The 23,962-nt window shown below is 36.7% G+C and overlaps 1 protein-coding gene across 4 annotated transcripts; it reads right to left on the reverse strand.

The window, feature by feature from the left end:
- Window positions 1–174: 174 nt before the first annotated feature.
- On the reverse strand, window positions 175–23,940 carry pex3 (peroxisomal biogenesis factor 3). Of its 4 annotated transcripts, none has more exons than XM_018093928.2 (13): window positions 23,792–23,886; window positions 22,811–22,882; window positions 22,467–22,598; window positions 21,588–21,669; window positions 21,456–21,499; window positions 20,595–20,719; window positions 18,834–18,900; window positions 18,669–18,723; window positions 16,866–17,034; window positions 15,045–15,115; window positions 9,091–9,213; window positions 8,752–8,839; window positions 175–2,217 (listed from the first exon to the last, which is right to left on the reverse strand). In XM_018093928.2, the coding sequence occupies exons 2-13, from the start codon at window positions 22,878–22,880 to the stop codon at window positions 2,134–2,136; spliced, it is 1,110 nt and encodes a 369-aa protein (XP_017949417.1). In that variant the 5' UTR covers window positions 22,881–22,882; window positions 23,792–23,886; the 3' UTR covers window positions 175–2,133.
- Between the last annotated feature and the right edge of the window lie 22 nt (window positions 23,941–23,962).

Consider the following 23,962-nt stretch of genomic DNA (forward strand, 5'->3'; position numbering starts at 1 on the left):
AAAGGGAGGAGGTGATATATCACTCCAACTTACCAGAACACAAGTCAAATGGCTTTGGGCACCTGGGAAATTTCAAAATTAAATACAAAAAAATCTGTTTTCTATTAAAAAAAAAAAAAAAAAAAAAAAGATTTGCAAACATTTTTTAAAAAAAGCATGTTTCTCATGACTGTATTCATTTAAAAACAGTTTATTGAAATACAGAGGTTTGGTGGCCAACTTATTGATAAAAGATATCTACAAGAGGCTGTACAGAGAGATGTGCAGTGTACAGCTTGAAAACCTACACTATTAAATTACCTAGAAAACAACAGAAGAAATTAAAATTGCATGTTTTAACCATTAGTGAATTACTTGTACCCAAGCAAATTAATTTCTAAGGAATAGTTAATACTTTTTAGTGCACTAATGAGATCAGCCTAAACTTATCAAATCAGGAAGTGTAACTTGATTGCTTTAACAATCTTAAAGGGGACCTGTCGCCGTAAAAAATAATTCCACAAATTCTTTTCCATCGTATTTGCAAAGCCAAATACACTTCATTTATGCTATATAAATAATATAATAATAAAAATTCATTCTTGGAATTACACAATTACAGCAAGCAGGCAGATGCCATTTTGTAAGCAATTAAAGGGGTTGATCAACTTTAATGTCCAAATCTTATTAAAGCACCAACAATGCTCTTAGGGTGTTTATGCCTGTTAAATCAGTCCTTCTGTCTCTCTGATTAGTTTTCTGAAGGGATGGGAGTGGCCTATTTTGAACCCGACACACTGAGAACTTCCTACATACTTACATCATCATGTCCAGGCTTTGCTCTTACTTTTCCTATTGGACCAATTAGTTGATTGCTTGTGCACTTTAACCAGTTACATAAATTAAAAGACCATTTGTTAATTTCTTCCTTGCAGTGGCATAGGCACTCTGCATATCACAAAGCTAACACACTGTTATGTTAGATTCACAGACACAGGAAGCAGTGTCAGACGAACTGGAGACAAAACCAATAGGAGTTAAGTCTGCTGCGACGACGCCCCCCGTGTAGGTTGTACAAAGGTGAACAACCCCTCTGTATCATTCCAAAATCTTGTTTATGTACCAGAATGGGAGACCTAATGCCCATGGCAATGCACTGGCTACACATTTAGATGGTGAAGAGAAAGGGGGAAAGTGAGTGCTGAATGGAAATTGAAGGCTAATCATCGGCAATATATAATTGACAGCTGGGATTTTTAAATGCCTTTATAATAGATATGGGTGTGTTAATAAAAAAGGAATTTGGGTTTAAATTTGAAAAGGACTTTTATCATACAGCTTTTTATGTCTGGGTGACAGGTCCCCTTTAAGGTCTAAAAATATATGGCTACTGAGTCTGGTTATTTCTAAAAGAGGTAGTTCACCTTTAAATTAATTTCTGATGTTATAGACTGTCCTATCCATCATCATCATTATTATTTTTTATATAGTACCAGCACAAGCTTTGCATTAATCCTTTTAACAGGTCTTCATTCTCCACTTTCCACTTTTTAAATGGGGCCACTCACTGTCAGACAAAAAAAGCCTATTGCTCTGTGAGGCTACAACTGTATACTTACTGTGACTTCTTATTAACTTTCTATTCATACTGTTTATATTTATCAGTCTCATTCACACCTACTGCCTTGTAGCATTATTTATATATGGAACCGTGCATAAGGGAAAACGAAGATTAAATAGTGTATCTGACATTTTAATAAACTGTATACATTTATTTTTTGGTTATCGTTTTAAAAGCAATCCTAGATGTTCGGTCAAAACAAAAAATATATAATTTATGAGAAAAACTGCATTTCGCTGTATGACTGCACTGTTAAATGATTCCAATGCATGCATATGCTCATGTTTGCTGTATTATCAAATAAACTTAATGAGATGGGAAGTACTACTCCACCAGCAGCACTGGAATTAAGTACAAGTCTTCTACAAGGAACCTTACTGCTGCTTTCATAGGAGGCCAATGATCCATCTAGTAAACCTAAATTTATATTAATTACTAGAATTAAGAGGAATGTGACACACAGTCTGTAAACATTGATGCTCCACTTAATTTTGGAGAGATTTCTTGTAAGTCTGTATTTGTTTCAGTAGCTGCTACTTCTCCAGCTGTTGTGGTGTGCTGAAAGCTTCATATACATTGGCTGCAAAGTTCTTCACCTGTTCCATTAGGAGAAGGTCCTACAAATTAAAAATATGCTTATTAACAGTTGAAATAAGCTTTGAACACTATATAAAGAGAAAATACAGAGACAGGTGATTCTCACCCTAAATCTGGGATGGGATACATCTCTAGTGTAGAGATCTCTCTAGTTTCTAGCTTAAAAAAAATAATGAAAATTTGTCTCTTAAAGTCTAGCTTCTGGCTGTGGTCAGAGCAGGCAGTTAAAACTCTACCACTCCACAAACAGACATTAGTTAAAATGGGTTAAAAAAAAAACAAACCCTCAACCCTTCCAAATACACCCAGTGCATGTGTATCACCTACAGAGACCTATATTATATAGAAATATAAATTGTATATACCTATACTAAACTGATAATGATCATAAGACCATTATAGCCTTGGATATTATTGTCATGGGCTTGTATGCGATCACCGTGTATCTTGTACGTATAACATGATTTACTGTGGGTAATTCAGTGCCATGTGTTACAAGATATACAGGGCTAAATTATTCTGTAATTTGGATAGTAATCTTGTTATAGCCCTTAGAGGCACTGGCATCATACGGTCTGCTGAACCTAACCCCTTTCAATATGGGAGCTCCACCATACTGTGCATCTTCACACATGCAGCCAGAAAGGTTATCAAACAAAGGGATGAGATAGCATCCTCCTTCTGAGGGGAGGGGTGAAGAAAGTCAGTAGATTTCAGGAGTATTTTCTAAGGGGCTTATGAGTGGCTATATACACTGCTCAAAAAAATAAAGGGAACACTTAAACAACACAATGTAAATCCAAGTCAATCACACTTCTGTGAAATCAAACTGTCCACTTAGGTAGCAACACTGACTGACAATCAATTTCACATGCTGTTGTGCAAATGGAATAGACAACAGGTGGAAATTATAGGCAATAAGCAAGACCATCCCCAATAAAGGATAATTCTGCAGGGTGGTGACCACAGACCACTTCTCAGTTCCTATGCTTTCTGGCTGATTTTTTGGTCACTTTTGAATGCTGGCGGTGCTTTCACTCTAGTGGTAGCATTAGACGGAGTCTACAACCCACACAAATGGCTCAGGTAGTGCAGCTCATCCAGGATGGCACATGAATGCAGGCTGTGGCAAGAAGGTTTGCTGTGTCTGTCAGTGTAGTGCCCACAGCATGGAGGTGCTACCAGGAGACACTGCAGTACATCAGGAGACGTGAAGGAGGCCGTAAGAGGGCAACAACCCAACAGCAGGACCGCTACCTCCGTCTTTGTGCAAGGAGGAACAGGAGGAGCAGTGCCAGAGCCCTGCAAAATGATCTCGAGCAGGCCAAAAATGTGCATGTGTCTGCTCAAACAGTCAGAAACAGGCTCCATGAGGGTGGTATGAGGGCCCAACGTCCACAGGTGGGGGTTGTGCTTACAGCCCAACACCATGGAGGACATTTGGCATTTGTCAGAGAACACCAAGATTGGCAAATTCGCCACTGGCGCCCTGTGCTCTTCACAGATGAAAGCAGGTTCACACTGAGCACATGTGACAGACGTGACAGAGTCTGGAGACGCCGTGGAGAATGTTCTGCTGCTTGCAACATCCTCCAGCATGACCGGTTTGGCAGTGGGTCAGTTATGGTGTGTGTAAGGTTTGATATAATATCCTATATTCTCATATTCATATAATCATATATTCATATATGCATGTATTTTGATACTTTGATACACTTTGATGCTTAGCATATCATACTCCATTTTATAAATGTAACTCCATTTTGTAACAGCAAACAGCAAGGTTTGAACATCCCATAATAGTTGTTTTTCCCAAATAGTACTCTTGCACAGCTTGCACCTTATGAATATAAGCCTTGAGAAACAACTTAATCTTATCTATGCACTGACGCATGTTATACTCCTTGTGTCCTCCTTAAAATTCCTGTCCCGCATTAGCCATCCTTGAAGGCCATCTTTGAAGCAATAATAGTCTTTTTCTTATTTGCTATAACACACCCTTATATAGTTACGTGTGCAACGAAGGTTATAAAAGTGATGATCACTTAACAATAAATTGGACAAGTTTGAACATTGGAGTTGTGTCGTTCTTGTCCCCGTATACGTCTTGGTCCTGCCAGGTCTCCCTTTGGATTACTAAATTTACAGTCGGCGGTCAGGAACCTTACAGTGTGGGGTGGCATTTCTTTGGGGGGCCGCACAGCCCTCCATGTGCTCGCCAGAGGTAGCCTGACTGCCAATAGGTACAGAGATGAGATCCTCAGACCCCTTGTGAGACCATATGCTGGTGCGGTTGGCCCTGGGTTCCTCCTAATGCAATACAATGCTAGACCTCATGTGGCTGGAGTGTGTCAGCAGTTCCTGCAAGATGAAGGCATTGATGCCATGAACTGGCCCGCCCGTTCCCCAGACCTGAATCCAATTGAGCACATCTGGGACATCATGTCTCGCTCCATCCACCAACACCACATTGCACCACAGACTGGAGTTGGTGGATGCTTTAGTCCAGGTCTGGGAGGAGATCCCTCAGGAGACCATCCACCACCTCATCAGGAGCATGCCCAGGCATTATAGGGAGATCATACAGTCACGTGGAGGCCACACACACTACTGAGCCTCATTTTGACTTGTTTTAAGGACATTACATCAAAGTTGAATCAGCCTGTAGTGTTTTTTCCACTTTAATTTTGAGTGTGACTCCAAATCCAGGGGTTGATAAATTCGATTTCCATTGATAATTTTTGTGTGATTTTGTTGTCAGCACATTCTACTATGCAAAGAATGAAGTATTTAATAAGAATATTTCATTCATTCAGATCTAGGATGTCTTATTTTTGTGTTCCCTTTTTTTTTTTTGAGCAGTGCAGTTTTTGGGACACTTAGAAAGAGGAAGCAATAGACAGAATGAGTTGTGAAATCCACAGAAATTTCAATCCCCCTTAAAAGAGCGGAACAATCTTTCTCAAAAACCTGGAGAAACAATAACATCAAGGACTGCAGTATATCAGCCTATCTGTGGCTTGGCTACACATGGACTATCTGTGGGATGCTCTGGTTAAACCCTGTCAGTTAGTGGCGGCACTAACTCTTGAAATTATGGCTTTAAATTGCACAAATCTTGTGCTATTTACTGATTAAAATTACTAGAAAATTCTATCCCTGACCTCTAAGTTCTCTTGCCTGATAAATATACCATATTATGGTGTATGGGTCAAAAAGGCCTGTTACAATTATGCCTGTTCAAGAAGTCATCCAAGGAACTCTTAAAGGCAATAACAAAATCTGTCATCACATCATCATCTGACAGGGCATTCTGTAACCTCACTTCCCTCACCATAAAGAACCACCTACTCTGCTTCAAATTAAAGTTCATGTCCTAAAGTCTAAAGTGGTAGCTGTTCTTCGATCTTTCTACTGGAGAAAGATATCCACCCCACACTATCTGTCTATAATGTCCTCTAATATACTTGTAAAATCTAATCTGTTTCCTTGCAAGGTCCTTTTCTACAGAGAAAACAGCCCCAACCTAAGTCTTTCCTCATAGTTTAATTCTTCCATTCCTTTTATAGTCTAGTTGGATGTCTCTGTACTCTGTTCAGATCAGTAATATCTTTTAGGACTAGAGCCAAAACTGCATTGCATATTCAAGGTAAAGACCTATAAAATTATGTTTTCATCCTTCAAATGAATACCCTTTTTATGCAATACTGTACTTTATTTGCCTTAGTAGGCACTGAGTGACATTGCTTACACTGCTGGTTATCCACAAAAATCTCCAAATCCTTTTAAAATAATGATGCACACAACATATCATTTAGTGTATTTATGTAATTTCTAAGAAAGTAAATGACCTTACATCTATCAACATTTAACTTCATTGGCCAGATTTCTGCCCAGTTCTCTAGTTTAGTCAAACTGCTTGTCAAAGTAACAGAATTCAGCATCAAAGTTAGTTTTGCAATATTAATATCATCAGCAAAACAGATACAGTACTGCCTGCTTCTAGGTCATTAATGAACAACTTAAAAACAAAGGGCCAAGGACAGACCTTTGTGGTACTACACTAACAAAACTGGTCCAATTAGAAAATATTCCATTTATCACCACTCTTTGTAATCTATCCTTCAGCAAATTCATATTACAATAATGTTTTAGGCCATATTATTATTAGATATTTATTTATTAACCTGTGTGGTAATGTATCAAATGCTTTAGCAGTAGATCACATCCACTGCCATTCTAAAGTCTAAGTTTCTGCTACTCATTTAGGTTATATTTTATACAGGCCTAGTTTTCAGCCAGAGAATGAGATACCTTTTTAAAGAGGCACCACATTAGCAATTACCAATCTCTTGGCACTATGCTGGAGCTTAAAGAATCATGATAGAATAAGGAAAGAGGTTTGACAATCACAGAGTTATGCTCCTTTCAGGACCTTTGTTTACCTGCACATGTTCTACGGAAACCTTTACACAAACACTATAATTCAGTGGCATAAAGAAGAACTAAAGAAGTCACAGACCCAGTGGTCGTGGGGGGGAAGCTTGTGCGTCAGTGCTAGCAGAGGCACGCGTGCACTCACACATATATCTGCCTGCAGCCAAGGGGGCAGGTTAGGCTTTGGTGCGTGCCATCTTGGAAACAAAAAAAAAAGAAATAATTTCTAGTGAATTACAATGGATTGTAATCCTGCCTCACACCAGTCCATGTATTCTTAAGAAATTGGCATATTTTTTGTTACTGATTAGCTTGTGTACACATAAATAATGACTACAATGTTACTGCACAAACAGTAGCACAAGTTATTGTTCCTATAACATTTATTTATAAGTTATACAAAAGGCGAATTGTAATTTTATGGGAATGTGCAAGTGGATGCCCTAAAGTTATTGTTTGACTACAACTCTCACATCACCTGCCAGCTCACTTGGCATGCGTTTCAAATTACTGAGCTTTTGTGCCAAATAACTCAATGCTGCTGCTCAACAAATAAAAATCAAGTGATATGTGGCTTCTTTCATGTTTTTCTCATAACGAAGAAATAATGTGCTATGTGTTTGTTAGTGACTCAGGTGAGTGAGACGGAAAGTGTCAAACAGTGTAAGGGGACACTGGGTTGAATATTTAGATATTCTTCAAAGTCTTTTCAAGGTTTTCTATTAGATAGGAAAGATGTGCAAGTGGGGTTTGAACTTTAGATGTCAGTCAAGACTGGCTGGACCACTCCTACTCCTCTCTGCTCAGAACACAAGCTGCCTGTCAGTACTGACCCAGTTTAAGAAAATTCCCATTCACCATAGTTTCCCTTTGTCTTTTGCCTTTGTCCACCTGCAGCTACTTCCAATAAGCACCTTGTTTCTGATTTAAATACATGGGAAAAGACTGAATACAGGCAAACATGTTTTGATTGGCATGTTCAAAACACTATTGTGTATACACATTATTTCACTCTGTTTGTCTGGAGGCTCCCAGTCGTTCCTAATCATTTATATACTTGTGTAGTTCTGAACTATAAACTTAAGCTTAAATTTAATGGTTTCTTATAACAAGCCAAACGCTCACCAAATTAGACTACAGGTCCGGGTGCTTATGCCCCAAACCTCTCGCTCTGTAGATATTCAGTCTTCATGTTAGTGCAATTATTATACTACATACAGTTGTGAACGGTTAGATATACACTCACCACTTCCTCTCAGTGGCCCGGGTGCAATGCCCCAGACCCGCAGCAAGGGAAAACACAACCTCAAATCAGGTGTAGAAACATCAATGGTATGCACTCAACGGACTCCAGCACAGTGGTTGTAAAACTTCAAAAAGCTTTATCCAAAGATCCAGACCTGACGCGTTTCATGTGTTGCCATGCGTATTCATAGGTACAAAGTTAGTAGTGAACTGATACAGGTTTAAAAAGCATGTGGAGATTACATCACTCCTGATGTCACTTCCTATTTTCCTTATCACATTTTCTTTTTTCTCATTTTACTTCCCCTTTTTTCTTATTTTACTTCACCCTTTTTTCTTTTTTCTCATTTTACTTCACCCTTTTTTCCCATTTTACTTCCCCTTTTTTCTTTTTTCTCATTTTACTTCCCCCCCCTTTTTTTTCTCCTGTAGAGAGCAAATAATGTAACCTAAAGATAACACTAAGGTGGATAGAAGAAATGAGATTTGTGTAATTCATTGCTTTATTCATTTGTTCTTGTTGTTTTTATAATACAAAGAAACTTTATTAAAATGTGATAAGGAAAATAGGAAGTGACATCACTCCTGAAGTCATCTCAACATTCTTTATAAAACTGTATCAGTTCACTACTGACTTTGTACCTATGAATACCTGTGACCAAACACGAAACGCGTCAGATCTGGATCTTTGGATAAAGCTTTTTGAAATTCTACAACCGCTGTCCTGGAGTCCGTTGAGTGCATGCTGGTGATGTTTCTACACCTGATTTGAGGTCATATACACATTATTTATCAAATAAGGTGAAGTCGTAATAACTTAACAATTAACAGAAAAAAATAGCAATATTCATATAAGTTATTTTTTTTTTTACCTGAACAAAGTGATTGGGCATTTCACTACATATGGAGTGGATCTGTCCATTTATAATAGGAATAATTTTGGCCAGTGGAAGGCTGATGCTGGAGGCAAAAAAAGAAAATTAAAGGAGAAATGCTCTATCAATTATAATACAGTGCTACACCTAGCTAAATTTTATTTCTGGATATTTATCACTCAAAAAGGATACAGTCATTCATGTTCTACTTACTTTCAATCACTTCTGATGACCAATAACAATAACAATGGGGTTATATTTTTCAATTTAAATTGACAAAGTTCTATTCCATTCTGTAACAATTATTTTCTAGTTAATCTGCTCCAACAGTTTTACCTGTGCAGTGTATTATCTTGGTTCATTTCCCGGTCAGTTGGTCGGAAAAATTCTGCAGTGCTGTCTAGAAGTCGCCCAAAACCACGGCTCAAACATGAATTCAGTACTGTTTTAAAATCTTCACTGCAAAAAAACAAAAAATAGCTTAAGAAAAACAATACAGTAAAAATCTAAATATTTTTTAGTTTAACACGCCTTGCTGGAAATAAGAGGAGAATGGTTTCAATATACTACACTGGCCTCACTGCAGGCATCCTTTAACCCTTTCACTGCCAGCCATTTTGGACAAAGTGGAACTTCTACTGCCAGACAGTTTTTGAACATTTTGCACTGTTTCACTTTAGGGGCCTTTCCTCGGGGGGACTTTTAGTTTACTCAGGAAAACTATATATCGTTTTTTTCAAGACAACCTAAGCTTTCAAAATATGGAGGAGTTTTCGTGTAATTCCAATTCTGTAACAAGATATAGGCTTCTAAATGTCTTAAGAGGAAAATAAATAGTATTTTCCATAATATAAACACATACACCAGAAACAAAAATTATTTTATGCATGAAAATACAACTGATTTGGAAAGTCCCATGTCTCCTGAACGCGCCAATACCAAATATATATAGTTTTATGGAGATTTCTCACTTGTATAGGTCAAAAACTCCCAGCAGTACACTACCAAATTTCCAAAGCATTGCTTCAGAAAGCTGCTTACTTTAGATTTCAAGGCCAAAAATTCCACTAACAGAAGGTTTATCCCAGAAAATTATACATTTTTAGAAAGAAAAGATTCTGGGCAATCCAGAATACATAGAACTGCCTGTCTACTCCAAACTACCAAGTTGTAATGCTTTCCTAAAATTATTGGTTTTTATCAAAATTTGTGAAATTTCTTAAAAATCGCTTCAAAGCTTCCAGTCTATAGTATCTTATCTCCTACATATCATTAGGTACCAAGAGAAAACACCCTAAATATGAATGCCAAGGGTCCACTGAACGGTTTGATGCCCAATATGTATAGGTTTACCTAAGTATGTGGCATGTAGGGGCCCCAATGTGAACATACCCCCATATGATCTGTCATTTCAGCTTCTGCAAAATCAACACATTTACATCATTTTATGCAGGATAAAGCTAGTAAAAAGTACACTCACCCCAGAAAGTCATATATTTTTGGAAAGTACACATTTCCCGAAATCTAAAATGGGTACCCATGTCTTTCTACTCCAAAGTACCAAGCCGCAAAGCTTTCCTAAGTTTGCCAATTTTTATGACATTTCCAAAAATCACCTCAAAACTTCTAATATGCAGCATCTTATTTTCTATAGGTCATTAGGTACCAAGATAAAACACCCTAAATATGAACCCCAGAGGTCTACTGAACAGTTTGCTGCCCACTGTACATAGGTTTATCAAAGTACATGGCACTTAGAGACCCCAAATTATACCTTGTGCATACTAATTTCATGGCTACCTAATTACCTAATTCATAACCACATGGCAGTTTTATGTGGGATAGAAACTGCAGAAATGTAGGGTGACCTCTGAAAACCACAATCTGACAAATTCAACATGGATAAAGAGTCCTTTCTACACCAAAGTACCAATCTGCAAAGCTTTCCTAAAATTAGTGGTTTCTATGACATTTCAGAAAATCGCCTAAAAATGTTGCAATTTGCCGCATTTATCTCACACAATTTCTTGCATACAAAGGCAAATCCCCCCAAATAGTAACACCAGGGGTCCGCTGAACAGTTTGATGCCCTATATGAATAGATTTACCAAACTATGCGGAGTACAGCGGCACCCAAATTAAAATAGGGCATATGAATTTTCATAAATGACGCTCCAGCTTGTGCAGTTTTTGCACCCGGTATGTGTATTATGTGCCATAAGACCCCCTAACAGTATGGAGACCCTAGAAAACCATATATTTTCCAAAAATACACATTCTGACAAAACAAAAATGGGTAAATACATCTTTCTACTGCAAACTACCAAACTACAAAGCTATGCTAAACAGAACGGTTTCTGAAAATCGTCACAAAGCTTGCATTTTGCCCCATTATGTACCCCACATTGCATAACGTACCAACATAAAACACCAAAAATATGAATGCCAGGGGTCTACTGAACAGTTTGATGTCCTATATGCATAGATTTACCAAACTATGTGGTGTATAGAGGCACCCAAATTGAAATACAGCAGACAAAACGTCCATGTGCAAAGACAAGTAACAAAGAACAATGTGAAATGCAATAAAATTGCTAAAATCCATAAAATATCTGCAGTCAGAATCACAGGTTGAGTATTTTGGCTTGGACAAATTAGTTTTTCAGACAAAGTCAAGCGAACAACAACTATGCATAACTGAAAATGCAATAAAATGGCTAAAAATGCAATAAAATGACTAAAAACGCACCAAAATCACAGAAAATGTAATAAAAACACCAAAATAATACACAAAAGGTATTGCGCAGTGGGGTTAGTGAATACGCTATCCGCAATGGAAATAAAACATTTTTTTCAGGCAAGAAAAAAACCGATGCAATAATAAAAAAAAAAATTACAAAATTACATTAGTGTGTGTACACATGGCAAAATGTGTTTTGTGTGCAATGTAAGTGTGTGTGTATAAGTGTAAGAATAAGTGTGCATTAGTGTAATAAGTGTGTGTTTGTGTGTGTATCTGGCACTAATCTCGGTCTAGAAGCTGAAGATCGCAGGAGGGAGACAGGAGAAAAGCAGGCACAGCAGCTGCATCCGGGTCCAGTGTGTGGGCGACACAGGAAGTGAGGGGGGAGCGCAGCAGAAGCCTGACACGTAGAATCCACATGTCAGGCTTTTCCCATGGGGCTCCAGGGCGATCGCGCCCCAGGGGCCACTAGTAACCCCCCCTCTGCTCGTTCTCTAGGGGGTTCTTTACCTTGCGCTAGTTCTCTGCACTCGGATTAAGTAGTGAGCGCAGGATAAAGAAAATGTAGCTCCTATGTGCTTGGCGCTTTACATCTTTTTATGCCAGCACGTAGGAGCTATGTGCTTGGCAGGGAAAGAGTTAAAGCTCTTTGAGTCTTGAAGGACATAAACATTTGTTTTAATTTTTGGACCCCGGGGTACCAAAGCAAACTGTAAACAGCCCTTGAAAAATGTACCAGTTTTCAAATAAAGCTAGCATTAACAGTCAATGTCTAATCAATTAGCAATAACACACTGCACTGACATTTAAATCAGTCAGTATAATCCCGCAGGTTGAAATTTTCAAAAAAATTGCCAACTTGTTTGGCTGAAAATGTCTACAATGCCTGATCATGCATGCATAAGCAAGCTTAAAGGAGAGGGAAAGGATAATAAAGAGTTAATCTCAAGCTGCAGGCATACCTTCAGTTTTCTCAATAGTGCCTATTTCTCCTGTTCAGATGATCAGAAGCCTCATAGGAAAAAAGCTGAGCTCTATAAAGAAAATTACTAAAATGCCTCATTCCTGCACCAAGACTGGTGTACATGCTCAGTTAGTAAGACTATAAGGAAGCTTCCTGCTGATTGGCTCAGATCCACATTCCTAAGGGGGGGGAGTGAGTTCTTAGCATTCTTTAGGGAGGGGGGAGCAGGAGAGGAGAGACAGAGGAGAGAGCTGTGTGTCTCTGGCACACGAAACAAAGAGACATCAAATCGTGTATCTTTTGACAGAGAACTCAGTGCAGTGTTTCTGTGAGTGCTTATGGCTGTATTTACAAAACTTTTCTGATAAAGCTTACTTAGTTTTTACCTTTCCTTCTCCTTTAACCATCTACATTTTAGAAGGAGAAACAACAGTACCAGCATGCCGTCACAAGTAAATTATTCATGTCAGGATTTCACTTTGATTATGCATGTACATATCAAAGTGACCTGGAAATTCAGTTTCTATAAGTCAAGAATTTTATAGCTTGATCAAAAATATATAATATATTTAGAATTTAAATTAGAATAAAGAGTACTCAAATTAGATACTTTTACTGACTATTTGGAGGTGAGGCTCTAAACCAGTGGAACTGGGGTATACAGCTAGGTTTATGGATTAACTAAGTACAGTATTCCTGACAATGATTTTTTTAACTATGCTATGAAGCTGCAGAGATCAGCAGATGCTGCCCTTGATCACTGCAATGGGAAACAAATTCAACTTTATCCCTAAGAGCATGCATTAATTAAATAAAATAATCTTTAAAGCTCTTTTCAATAATCTTTATAGCACACAGACCTTTTGAAAACTACTTTATTTAAAACCTGAATACATCAGTGGTCAAAACACTTCTTTGTCATTAGCCTTACAACTCATTACATTTAATCAGTTTGTCCCTGCTTTTCGCTGTAATCTATAGAAAACATGCTACTTAAAACACACACTGTAGTGACATGTAGTGACATGTAGTGACGTGTAGCAGTGACTCTGGGTAAACAGGTCTGTTTTTGCCACATTTGCTTGCTTTTGTGTATTTGCTAACTTTTGGTACTTTGGTGGCAGACATGCAGTAAAGGGCATTTCTTCCTTTCGCTGTTTCATCCACACATAAATATTTTTAGAAATCTGAAATGTGAATCATGTATTGCCACCCCCATCGCAATGCCTCAGGCACAGTAATCACCATAACTTTCCATTCAGCACTTCATAAAAGTCACTGCAATTCTCACACCCCCCTTTCTACTCAATGTCTATAATTGTGTAAGCTCATGCACGGACATCAGGTCCCCTATTCTTGCGCATACACACGATTTTGGAATGATACAAACCTTGCCTTAACAACACTGTTTATGAAAAAATTGTGAACTCAAAGACAGAAGGAAAACAATTTCAAAATGTTATATAGTGTAACTTAAGCTTATTTCGCTTGACTAATGCAATAGAAAAGCCTTTGGAATTAGATCTTAGGGTGACAGTTCCTCATTAAATGGTATTTTAAGAAAGTATTTATTTCTTTGTGGATTCCTAAACATTTTGATGTTAAGGAACAGTTCAGTGCAAAAATTAAACTGGGTAAAATAGATAGACTGCGCAAAATAAAAAATATTTGTTATATAGTTAAAACAAAACATTTTTTAAATATAGTCAGTTAGGCAAAAGTGGAGTGAGCGAATGTCTAATGTAACAGCCAGAACACTGCTTTCTAACCTCTTAGTTAGTGACTTTAAAGAATAAGTAAACCTTTTTTCAGTAAAATTACTCTAAACAGCCTCCAGAATTACCTACCTTTGCCCCAGCATTGAGAGTGACCTGGCTCCTCAGTTAGAAGTTGATTGTTTCCTTTGCTTCCTTGTGCAGAGTGAAGCCCCGCCCCAACTTCCTGTTCAGGTCTCTCATTACATCGACTACTGTAGTTGAAGTAAAGAGCATTCTGCGCATGCCTGGAGGCAGCAGGAGCCAGTCTGTGCATTAGCAGGGTTTTTTTTTTGGATGAGAGACCTGAACAGGAAGTGGGGGCGGGACTTCACTCTGCACAAGGAAGCAAAGGAAACAATCAACTTCTAACTGAGGAGCCAGGCCACTCTCAATGCTGGGACAAAGGTAGATAATTCTGGAGGCTGTTTAGAGTAATTTTACTGATAGAAAAAAAAAGTTTACTTATTCTTTAAGGGGGCACATTGGACATAACTGTTCAGTTATTTGTGAGCATGCAGGTCAGATTCTAAAGCAAACTAACTGAAAAGTTATGTCCCATATGGCCCCCCTCAAGTCACTGATTGGTTACTGTAGAGTTGGCTGTAGAGCAGGAAGTAGTGTTCTGCCCTCTCCAGCCTTTATAGATTACATTTTTGCTTAAATAACTTTCATTTTGACACTGAACAATTCCTTTAAATGCTGGAAAACTAGGTGTAAAATCTATGAAATGCACTGCAGTTGACAGCATGAAAATGTAAATTGGGGTTATATCTAGTTACATTATATTGTTCAATGAGCAATTCAGAAAAGGTCTGAACCTCCTTACCTTTCAAGCATATCCCTGGTTTCATTAAGCAGCCTGATTGTTAAAACATCTTTTTCCGTTAGTCCATAGGCCTGGTGATAATTTAAGGAAAATGTTATTTCTAATAGTTCTGCACAATCTCAATAACAGAAGGACTTATTTACTAACATTGTCAAATCACCTCAGTGGAGGAACCTAATGCAACGATTCACCTGCAGCAGATCTAGCGGATTGGTTGTTATGGGTTTCATGCACTAGTGCAAATTAACCTAGTGTTAGTAAATAAGCCTTCATTACGTATTTGTATCTCTTTTATGTACATTTTAAAGCCAGAATGTGCTGCACAGAAAAAGATGACTACCTTTAAAATGATAATACAGGACATTTAAAAAATTTTTTTTTTAGGGATTATATTTTAAGGAAAAACTAAAGAAAAAAAAATCTACAAATTATAAGATGCTAGACCTGGAAAACCCTTATGGGAGATACAAAGAGAAATAGTACAACCAAATATAAGAAAAGGGTGAAAGAAGAAAAAAAAAAAAGATATAGGTGGAAAGCCATCAGTACTGATATGCAGAAAAAATTCATTATCAGTCATTGAATAATCCGCACAGCAGAGACTAAATAGAATTAAATTTTTCGGAGAGTACCTAACCCATAATTTTCAGATAGATCCAAGTACCTAATCCTTCACAAAAGAACTGGACACATACCAAACTAAAGCTGAACCATATTAAAATTAGAGAACATTTTAAAAACTGCAATTGCTAACAAAAAATATTGCTACAGACAATTGCTTAGAGAATTACTGTGAAAGGACACCATATATAAAGTGAAGGAAGTAAATTAATTCAGTTCAGCATGAGTGAGGAGAGTATTACAAAGAATGATCTGTGATGTCTGCATATCTAGTCATTTTATGGAAAGAGATTTTTCTCCCCTTCTGTGGCAAATTAGAAAGGCTTCAAATGGGTTTTTTCTTTTTTTGCCTTCTTCTGGATCAACTAGTAGTTAGGCAGGTTATATATAGGCATTAAGGTTAAAGACTTGTGTCTTTAACCTAACTTACTATGTTACTATGTTTACGTAGTTCTCTGCCCATATTTAAAACTCCCTTAAAGGAAAACTATACCTAAATACTAAATGAACACTTAATTTTTACATTTATTAGTGAATCTATTATGCCAAACTGTCATAAGTCAGTAAATATTTCCCTTTTACATTTTTTAGTTTGAGAAACCATTTCAATGTTGCCTGTGTGCTCCTCAGAGATCACCTGGCAGGAAATAATGCAGCTCTAACTGTAACAGGAAGAAGCATGGGAGTAAAAGAGAGAGCTCTGTCCATTCACTGGCTGATAAAAGCTAGCATGTATGTGTGTCCTTGGTTTTATAAATGATAGACGTCATGCTATTTTTATTAGTAGATCTCATGGTGAAGGCCAGGTGGCAAGAGTAGATCACAGGGTGACAAACTCTGGGTACCCCTGATGTTGAGAATGCTATTCCGAGACAATTTGCAATTGATCTTCATTTTTTATTTGTTTTTGAAATATTTAGCTTTTTGTTCAGCAGTTCTCCGGTTTGGAATTTCAGGAGCGTATCTGGTTTGCCTAGGATCCATTTTATCCTAGCAACCAGACAGTGGCTTAAAGAGAGACAGGAATATTAAAAGAGTAAGGCGTAAATAAAAAGATAAGTAATAAAAAGTAATGACCCCCAAGCTGGGAAGAGTCAAAAAAGAAGTCTAGTTGAAAAGTTGCTTTGAACAGGGCATTCTATAACATACTAAAAATTAACCTGAAGGTGAACTACCTCTTTAAAGAATGACAATATATACCTGTGTGGTCAGTGGATTCTCTTCATCAGGCATTAAATACTGACATAGCTTTGACTTGCTGTCTGACTCCTCCCCATTTAAGCTGCCTTTTTTCTTCTCTACAAGGCTGCGGATTTCTTTTATCTTTTGTTCCAGCTCAGTGAGTGAGAAGCAGTGCTTCAGAGAAAAGCTTGTAAAAAAGTAATTTTAAAAAAGAAAAGGTAAACAAAGTACTTAAGCTTTCTTTTATTTATACAAGTCACATCTAACTTGTGTCCCCTTTTGACACTTTGCCTGCCAATTAACTGATTTACAGCTACTGATAACAGCTATATGTCTAAATTAAAACTAAATTTACTCTCTCTGTTAAATTTGATGCTACTAAAAACCCCTTTTTTTTTGCATAAAGATAATATAATTCTAAGCAACTTTCCAAAACATTTTTAGTGGTTTAGCGTTATTTATAACTGTAATCACATACCTCCCAACTGTCCATAGGCCTTTGGCAGAGAGCCTAGAATACTCAACAATTGTAACTAATGAGATAAACAGGTCTCTTGGGGGAACTTCGACTTGCATCTTAAAGAATCAGTAAAACAGCCTACAGAATTACCTACTTTTGTCCCTGCATTCAGTCTGACCTGGCTCCCGAGTTAGAAGTTGAAATCTCCTGCTCGTTTCCTTTGCTTCCTTGTACAGAGTGAAGCCCCGCCCCCACTTCCTGTTCATTTCCCTCATTGCTTCGACTACTGTAATCAAAGTGGAGAGCCTTCTGAGCATGCCTGGAGGCAGCAGGAGCCAGTCTGTGTGTGAGCAGGTTTTTTTTTTTTCTGAAGACGAAACTGAACAGGAGGTGGGGTGGGGCTTCACTCTGCACAAGGAAGGAAAGGAAACAAACAGGAGATTTCAACTTCTAACTCAGGAGCCTGGTCAGACTGAATGCAGGGACAAATATAGGTAATTCTGGAGGCTGTTTAGAGTAATTTTCCTGAAGAAAAAAAAAAGGTTTACTTATTCTTTAAAGGGCACCTATCACCTCTATATTGTTTCCTCCACCAGAGTTGCACCTAATAGAGCCCCCACTCTGGTTGGGGGAAACAATAGCTTTTGCAAAAAAAATAACTCCTCCCTCCAGCGCTGGGGTATCCGCACCAGGAGGGAGCTCCCAGTGTGGGCATAGCCATGTTGGTTGGCGTGCATGCAAATAATGAGATCTCTCCTACTCCCTTACTATGTGCATGTGCCTGACATAGGAGCGGTGGATGTCACTTACCCTCCTACATAACACACATAGTAAAACTGTAATAGCATGTAAAACAAGACCCCAAAAATGTGTTCAAACTTTACATAACTTGCCACATTTTGTAAAATGGGCATGGTATTTAGGGTAACAAAAAAAACAAAAAGGGTGGGGGTCAAATTTTGTGAGGTAGGTAATTGCTATTGAAAGCAGTAGCTGTTGAAATTCTCTGCTGGTACTAACTCCTAAAACAATATAGTAAAAAACAGCTGATGAAAAGACATTCTATCAAGAGAGTGGAGGATCAGGGTGTGGTGGGAAAGGAGAGGAGGGAGGGAAACCATTAATTTTTTTTTATAATGTACACTAGAAAGTTCCTTCATTAATTATACAAAACAGTAACTAGCGTATAAAAACATATACATGTTACAATTTGTATCAATCGCAACAAATCCATTTGTGCTGTCACAAAGCTTACTTACATACTGTCAAACATACAGGTGTGTAAAAAGAACCCAGCATTTTATAGCCCCCAGACCCTTAATAATAGCATTAATACAAACAAGCCACATAGCAGGTCTTACCTGCCTAGCACCCCCTGGACTGCTTGCTTCACAACAGTTATTAGCTCTGAAAGACCTAAGGTGAGAAAAATTGCAAAGCTCATAGGCAGAGTTATCTCTGTGCTTTTGAGTAATAGCTTTACAGGCTGCTATCTGAAGGCTATCAAGTGTAAAATTAAATCATACCATCTCCTAGGAGGTGTTGAATGCTGGATAGATATTGTTGTTGCACCTCTGGGGATGCTTGAAGAGTCTTAAAAGACAAATGAAAACCTATTAGAGTTATTAAATAAAGTTAAGCTTCTAAAGATAAGATTCATCATGGCTTCTCTTTGTTTACAACGGAAAAAACAAACATGACGAGGGGCATTGGAAGTACATGTTTAAGATCCAGTACTTTAGAATGCCTAAGCAAAAAAGAAAGTCAAAAAAATACTGTAACAGTATGCACCAGCCTGAAATGGTAACTGCTCCATTCTAAAACTTTGTTCAACTAGTTGTTAGGGTCATTGACCCCAGGCTTTCATATTATTGTTAATTCTAATTTTTTGTGGATATCTGTTTATTCACTGCCTCTCCTATTCATATTTTATTATTTCTATGTCTTACTAACTGCTTCCTGACCTTCAGAATAAAAGGTAAACTAGAACGTTCAGAAGTAGATATATAGAAATAGATAATATAAAGGATAAACCATACGAGAAAGATTCCTAATATGTATTGGTGTGCCCTAAGAACTAACAGCACATTGTATATCAGGGTGGCAATAAAATAAGGATACCAGAGTATTGTTTCTTATATTACATTGTAGAAAAATGTAAACATAGCAACTACCCACCAGGTATCTCTTTTAAATTGTTTACTGAAAGCAAACTGTCCCTTGGCTGCATTCAAATCTTACACAAGGGCTGAGCATTATTATACATTAAGGTTAATGTAACCAAGAATTCCCTTTAAAAAAATTACATGTACCGGTATGTCCCTATTTTTCTTTACTTATTTAACACAAGGGTCACTTGATGATGTGTAAACTGGCACAGAAACTGTGAATATTCAACTGTGTAAGTTAAGTAAAATGCCAGTCCTGTTTACATTCCAAATTTATGAAGAAAATTCAAAATACAAACAAAAGAAACCAGATGAAAAATGTACCATGACAGCTAAGTGGCATGTACAGAACAATTTAAAAAGATCCTACCAAATCATTTTGCTTTTTCTAATACCCTCCATTTGCTTCTAAACGTAATAGACTCATAGATGTAACAGTTAGATATACCATACTGAACCAATGTCACCTTATGTCTACTGCCAACAGCAAAACAAAAAGTTCTTAATCTTAAAACCATGAACTCATACAAATAACGATAATCTCTAACAATACAACTCATTTGCAACCTCTAGTAATATAACTCACAGATATATTGTACACACTTATTTATATATCTATTGTTTTATACCCTATTCCTTGCCTCAGTACTCTTAACCTGCCAAATTGCATATTTAGCTGGGAACTGTGCTTTTTATTGGATTCTGGTGCAGGGTTAGACAACTATTATTCTTCCATGTGTTTTCAAGCTGAAACTCAAAACAACAGCTCCCAGCAACACTGACAGGTTTTCATAATTCTTCAAATTATTTTGTCCAGTTACAAAGTCAAATTTTATGGTTCTATACCCAGGGCTATCTTGTGTTTAATATATATTTTTCAATTTGTAGTTTACTTAAGCTCACTGTAATTAACATTACAGTAGTTTGACTACCCGCTGCTTTGATTAAAATGATACGGTATTTTAAAGTGCCAGGTTTAGGATTTTATTGTTAACTCTGCCTCCTTCCTGTCTCAGTAGAGAACAGCTTAGTCAGACACTTCTCATCCAAAACAGAAAATTACCCTTATATGTTAACTAGTGAGATTTTACTTTTAAAATTCTAAAAAATATCACTTACAGTGCCATTCTTTGTCAGAGATGAATTGTCGAGATAGATATATCCTCCAATAATGTTTAACTGAACACGAAGAAGAACAACAAGCATACATGTACTGTAAACAGCTACAATGCTTCTACTGAAACCTGAAAAAATAACAGAATATTAACAGAACACTATAAAACACTATGGAAACTCATATTACAAAAAGAGCAAGTTTGATTCCTATAATGTTAACTTTTTTTATATGAAAAACTGTTTAACACTCATCGTTCAGGGGTACTGCAGCATTAGCTTAATTTTTCATGACTATGCTTATTAAACACTATATCTAGGTATAGGTACAAACCACATACTTTCTCTGAGTAGTGCAGCTGAAATAATTTGTGAAGCATATACACAGATGTACCACTGGAATATATTTTTGGCCACATTTTTAACATTTCTCAAAATGATGCTCAGTTGTAACATGGACTTAACATTCAAGCTTCACTGTAACACGTCTTCTCTCATACAATATACTAATATTGTGCATAATGTGCGTGATCAACTGTAACACTGTCAATATCTATGCTGTATTTAAAAGCAGTGTAGAAGTAGTAGCATTATTAGTTTAAAGCACATGGTGATAGAACCACTTAAAAGGGATACACCAAATCCTAAAAATTAATTTAAATTTTGTGCATTCCTATTAGTTTTAGCCAAAACAAACACCAAGCTTTAATATCATATGGTTTAAAAATCTGGAAAATATCATTTTTAATCAAATCCTTATAATTTATTATATTGTTTCTATTCAACTGTAACTTATACATTCATTAATAAAGCCATAACATGTACCCCCAGATTTAAATGAAACAGAAGCAAAAACAAATTACTTACTTATAATTTTTAAATCTTCCCATATTTCTAACTTGTTTGAGGGTCTGCAATCATAATACAAACACAAGTTAAAAAAATGATTACATTACATACAGGACAAAACATGCAAGCTGACATGCTGTACTGCCTTACTTGTTTTTTAAAAGGCTGGTTAAACTCTCAGAGTTGAGCTGTTGCATTAAACCCTCTCTCAGGGCTGGAAGCATCGATAACACTAAGAACATAAAAAGAACATAAGTGCAGTCTTTATTTGTGTGTTGGTACAAAATGGTCTGACAGTGACCAACCATCAAGTAAAAGTACATTTCTTTTACTCAAAACAAAGGTATTTTTGATGGAAAATGACATAGGCTTTTACTGCATAATACGATTTGCACAGATTTGCATTTTTAAAAATATACTAGCTTTTGTAAAATACAGCATTGAAATTTGGGTGGTTTTCTAACATTTCATACAAGTATTTAATTTTTGTACCTGATAATGCATATATTAAGATGAATGTATAATAATGTTACTTTTACAGGCATATCCCTTGTTTCAGTAAAAGGGTTTCACAACTTTTCTGGAAGATACTGTCTTCTGCTAGGAATCTACTTGTTATTTTTTGGTGCCTTTTCTCCACAAAAACTTGATGTTTATGTAAAGTTAGACAAACCCATAGGACTATGAGTGTTTAAGTTGTTTTTTTAAACTGTAACTGTATGGAAATAACTTTATATGGAGTAATCCTGCTGAATTTCAGCAACACAATTACACATGAACGCAAGCGTAACATTGCAGTGGATGTAGAGGTCATTACCTAACCTAGAATTGCATGTGGCTGCATTACTGTGTCAATCCGATGTGTGACAAATTTTGATACAATCAGATGGTAACAATTCATGAATTTTGGTACTAACAGTATACAGCAAGGCCTAAAACCATATGTGTTTTAAAATTAAATGTTTCATTTGTTGTCTCAGTCAAGACACTAAAAAACTAATTTTTTACCACTACATATCTCATAATAACCTGTCATATTGCAAGTCCTTTGATTACTCTCAAAATGATACTGTCGTCGTGCTTGAGCAATATATTCAGCAGCCTCTCTCTCTTGGATTTCTCTGATTTTTCTTTGTGCATACTTCCCCAGTAGATAAACACCTAAAAGGGAAACACAGTACATTGTCATAGAAATTAACTACACAGAATGTTCTATTCTGCACAGTTATACTGTTTTGCTACTTAACCACCCTTTACACCCTATTAAAATAGGTGCTCAGAATGACAGAACTGATTCAACTCAACTGCTGTGCTATTTTAAGTTACAGTAAAAACACTTCACACCATAAGAAATAACACTGTATAGCACTTACCGCCTGCAACTGCACCAACAAAGATGAATTTCTTCTTGTGTCGTTTTAAAAAATTCCACATTGATAGCATGCCTGTAATTAAAAATAAAACCGTTCTATGTAAAAAAAAAAAAAAAATTATATGGTAAGAAGCGTATGAGAGGTTAAAATGTAACCCACAATAAAAATTATTTCTGAAATGAATAAAACATTTGTTTAAGCACAGGTGTTGCCATACTCCCTCATGGTATAAATTTATAATGGTGTTAAAGACCTGCCTATCAATTGCCATCTTGGCTGATGTCTAAAAAGAGGAACAGTATAGCCCATTGTTCAGCAGTTCAATAAAGAGGACTTGTTGTGCTGAACATACTTTTTTGCTATTGTTTTAATCATGAATAATTAAAGGTTTTTGTTATTACTCGAGCTAAACACTGAAAGCAGGGAAACTGTAATTACTCCATACTTGGCCCTTGAAAGATAGATAAAAAGATTACTTGTAAACAAACTCTGCCATTACCCTGTGACTTGCTACCAGGAGTCCATTATTTGTGCACTGGGAATACTATTATCTCCCTCGCAAGGGCCAAACATTAAGCAGCTTGAATTTAATTTTCCTATTTGCTCTGTTAAGCTTAAGAAAAAAAAAAAATAGATTTTTTTTATAATTACAACAACAAGTCAAAAGTATGTTTTGTATTATTCGTTGAATTTGAATATATTGCAAAGCAGAAGTTCTTTGTATTGGACAGTAACATTTGTAGGATATCAAAACAAATAGCAAAGCTTTCCAAACTGTACAGCCACCATTTTTATCTATATAGGGCATATATTTAAAGAGCTTTAAAAAGCTTTTACAAATGTATGGTAATAACGACCTGTATAATGGTAGCAATTGTAGTTTAAGCTTGTAGTTTAAAATGCCATTTGCACGGAAATATCAAACCAGCAGGTTAAATAAAATAGCTACTGCTTACGAAGCCAGAACACAATTTTACCAACACAATATAGTTTCGGTGATAATAGCAATTGGAGTTATTGATAGTGGTATAAAAGGCCCTTTCAGTTTTTGGCCCTTTAACAAAAGAATCTCCAAATACACAGAGCGCGTCACAACATGACACATTTTCTTACTCTGTCCTAAGTCGCAGTCCTTTACCACCTGCCCGGGAC

The sequence above is a fragment of the Xenopus tropicalis genome, chromosome 5 (assembly GCF_000004195.4).
Source record: "Xenopus tropicalis strain Nigerian chromosome 5, UCB_Xtro_10.0, whole genome shotgun sequence".
Lineage (NCBI taxonomy): Eukaryota > Metazoa > Chordata > Amphibia > Anura > Pipidae > Xenopus > Xenopus tropicalis.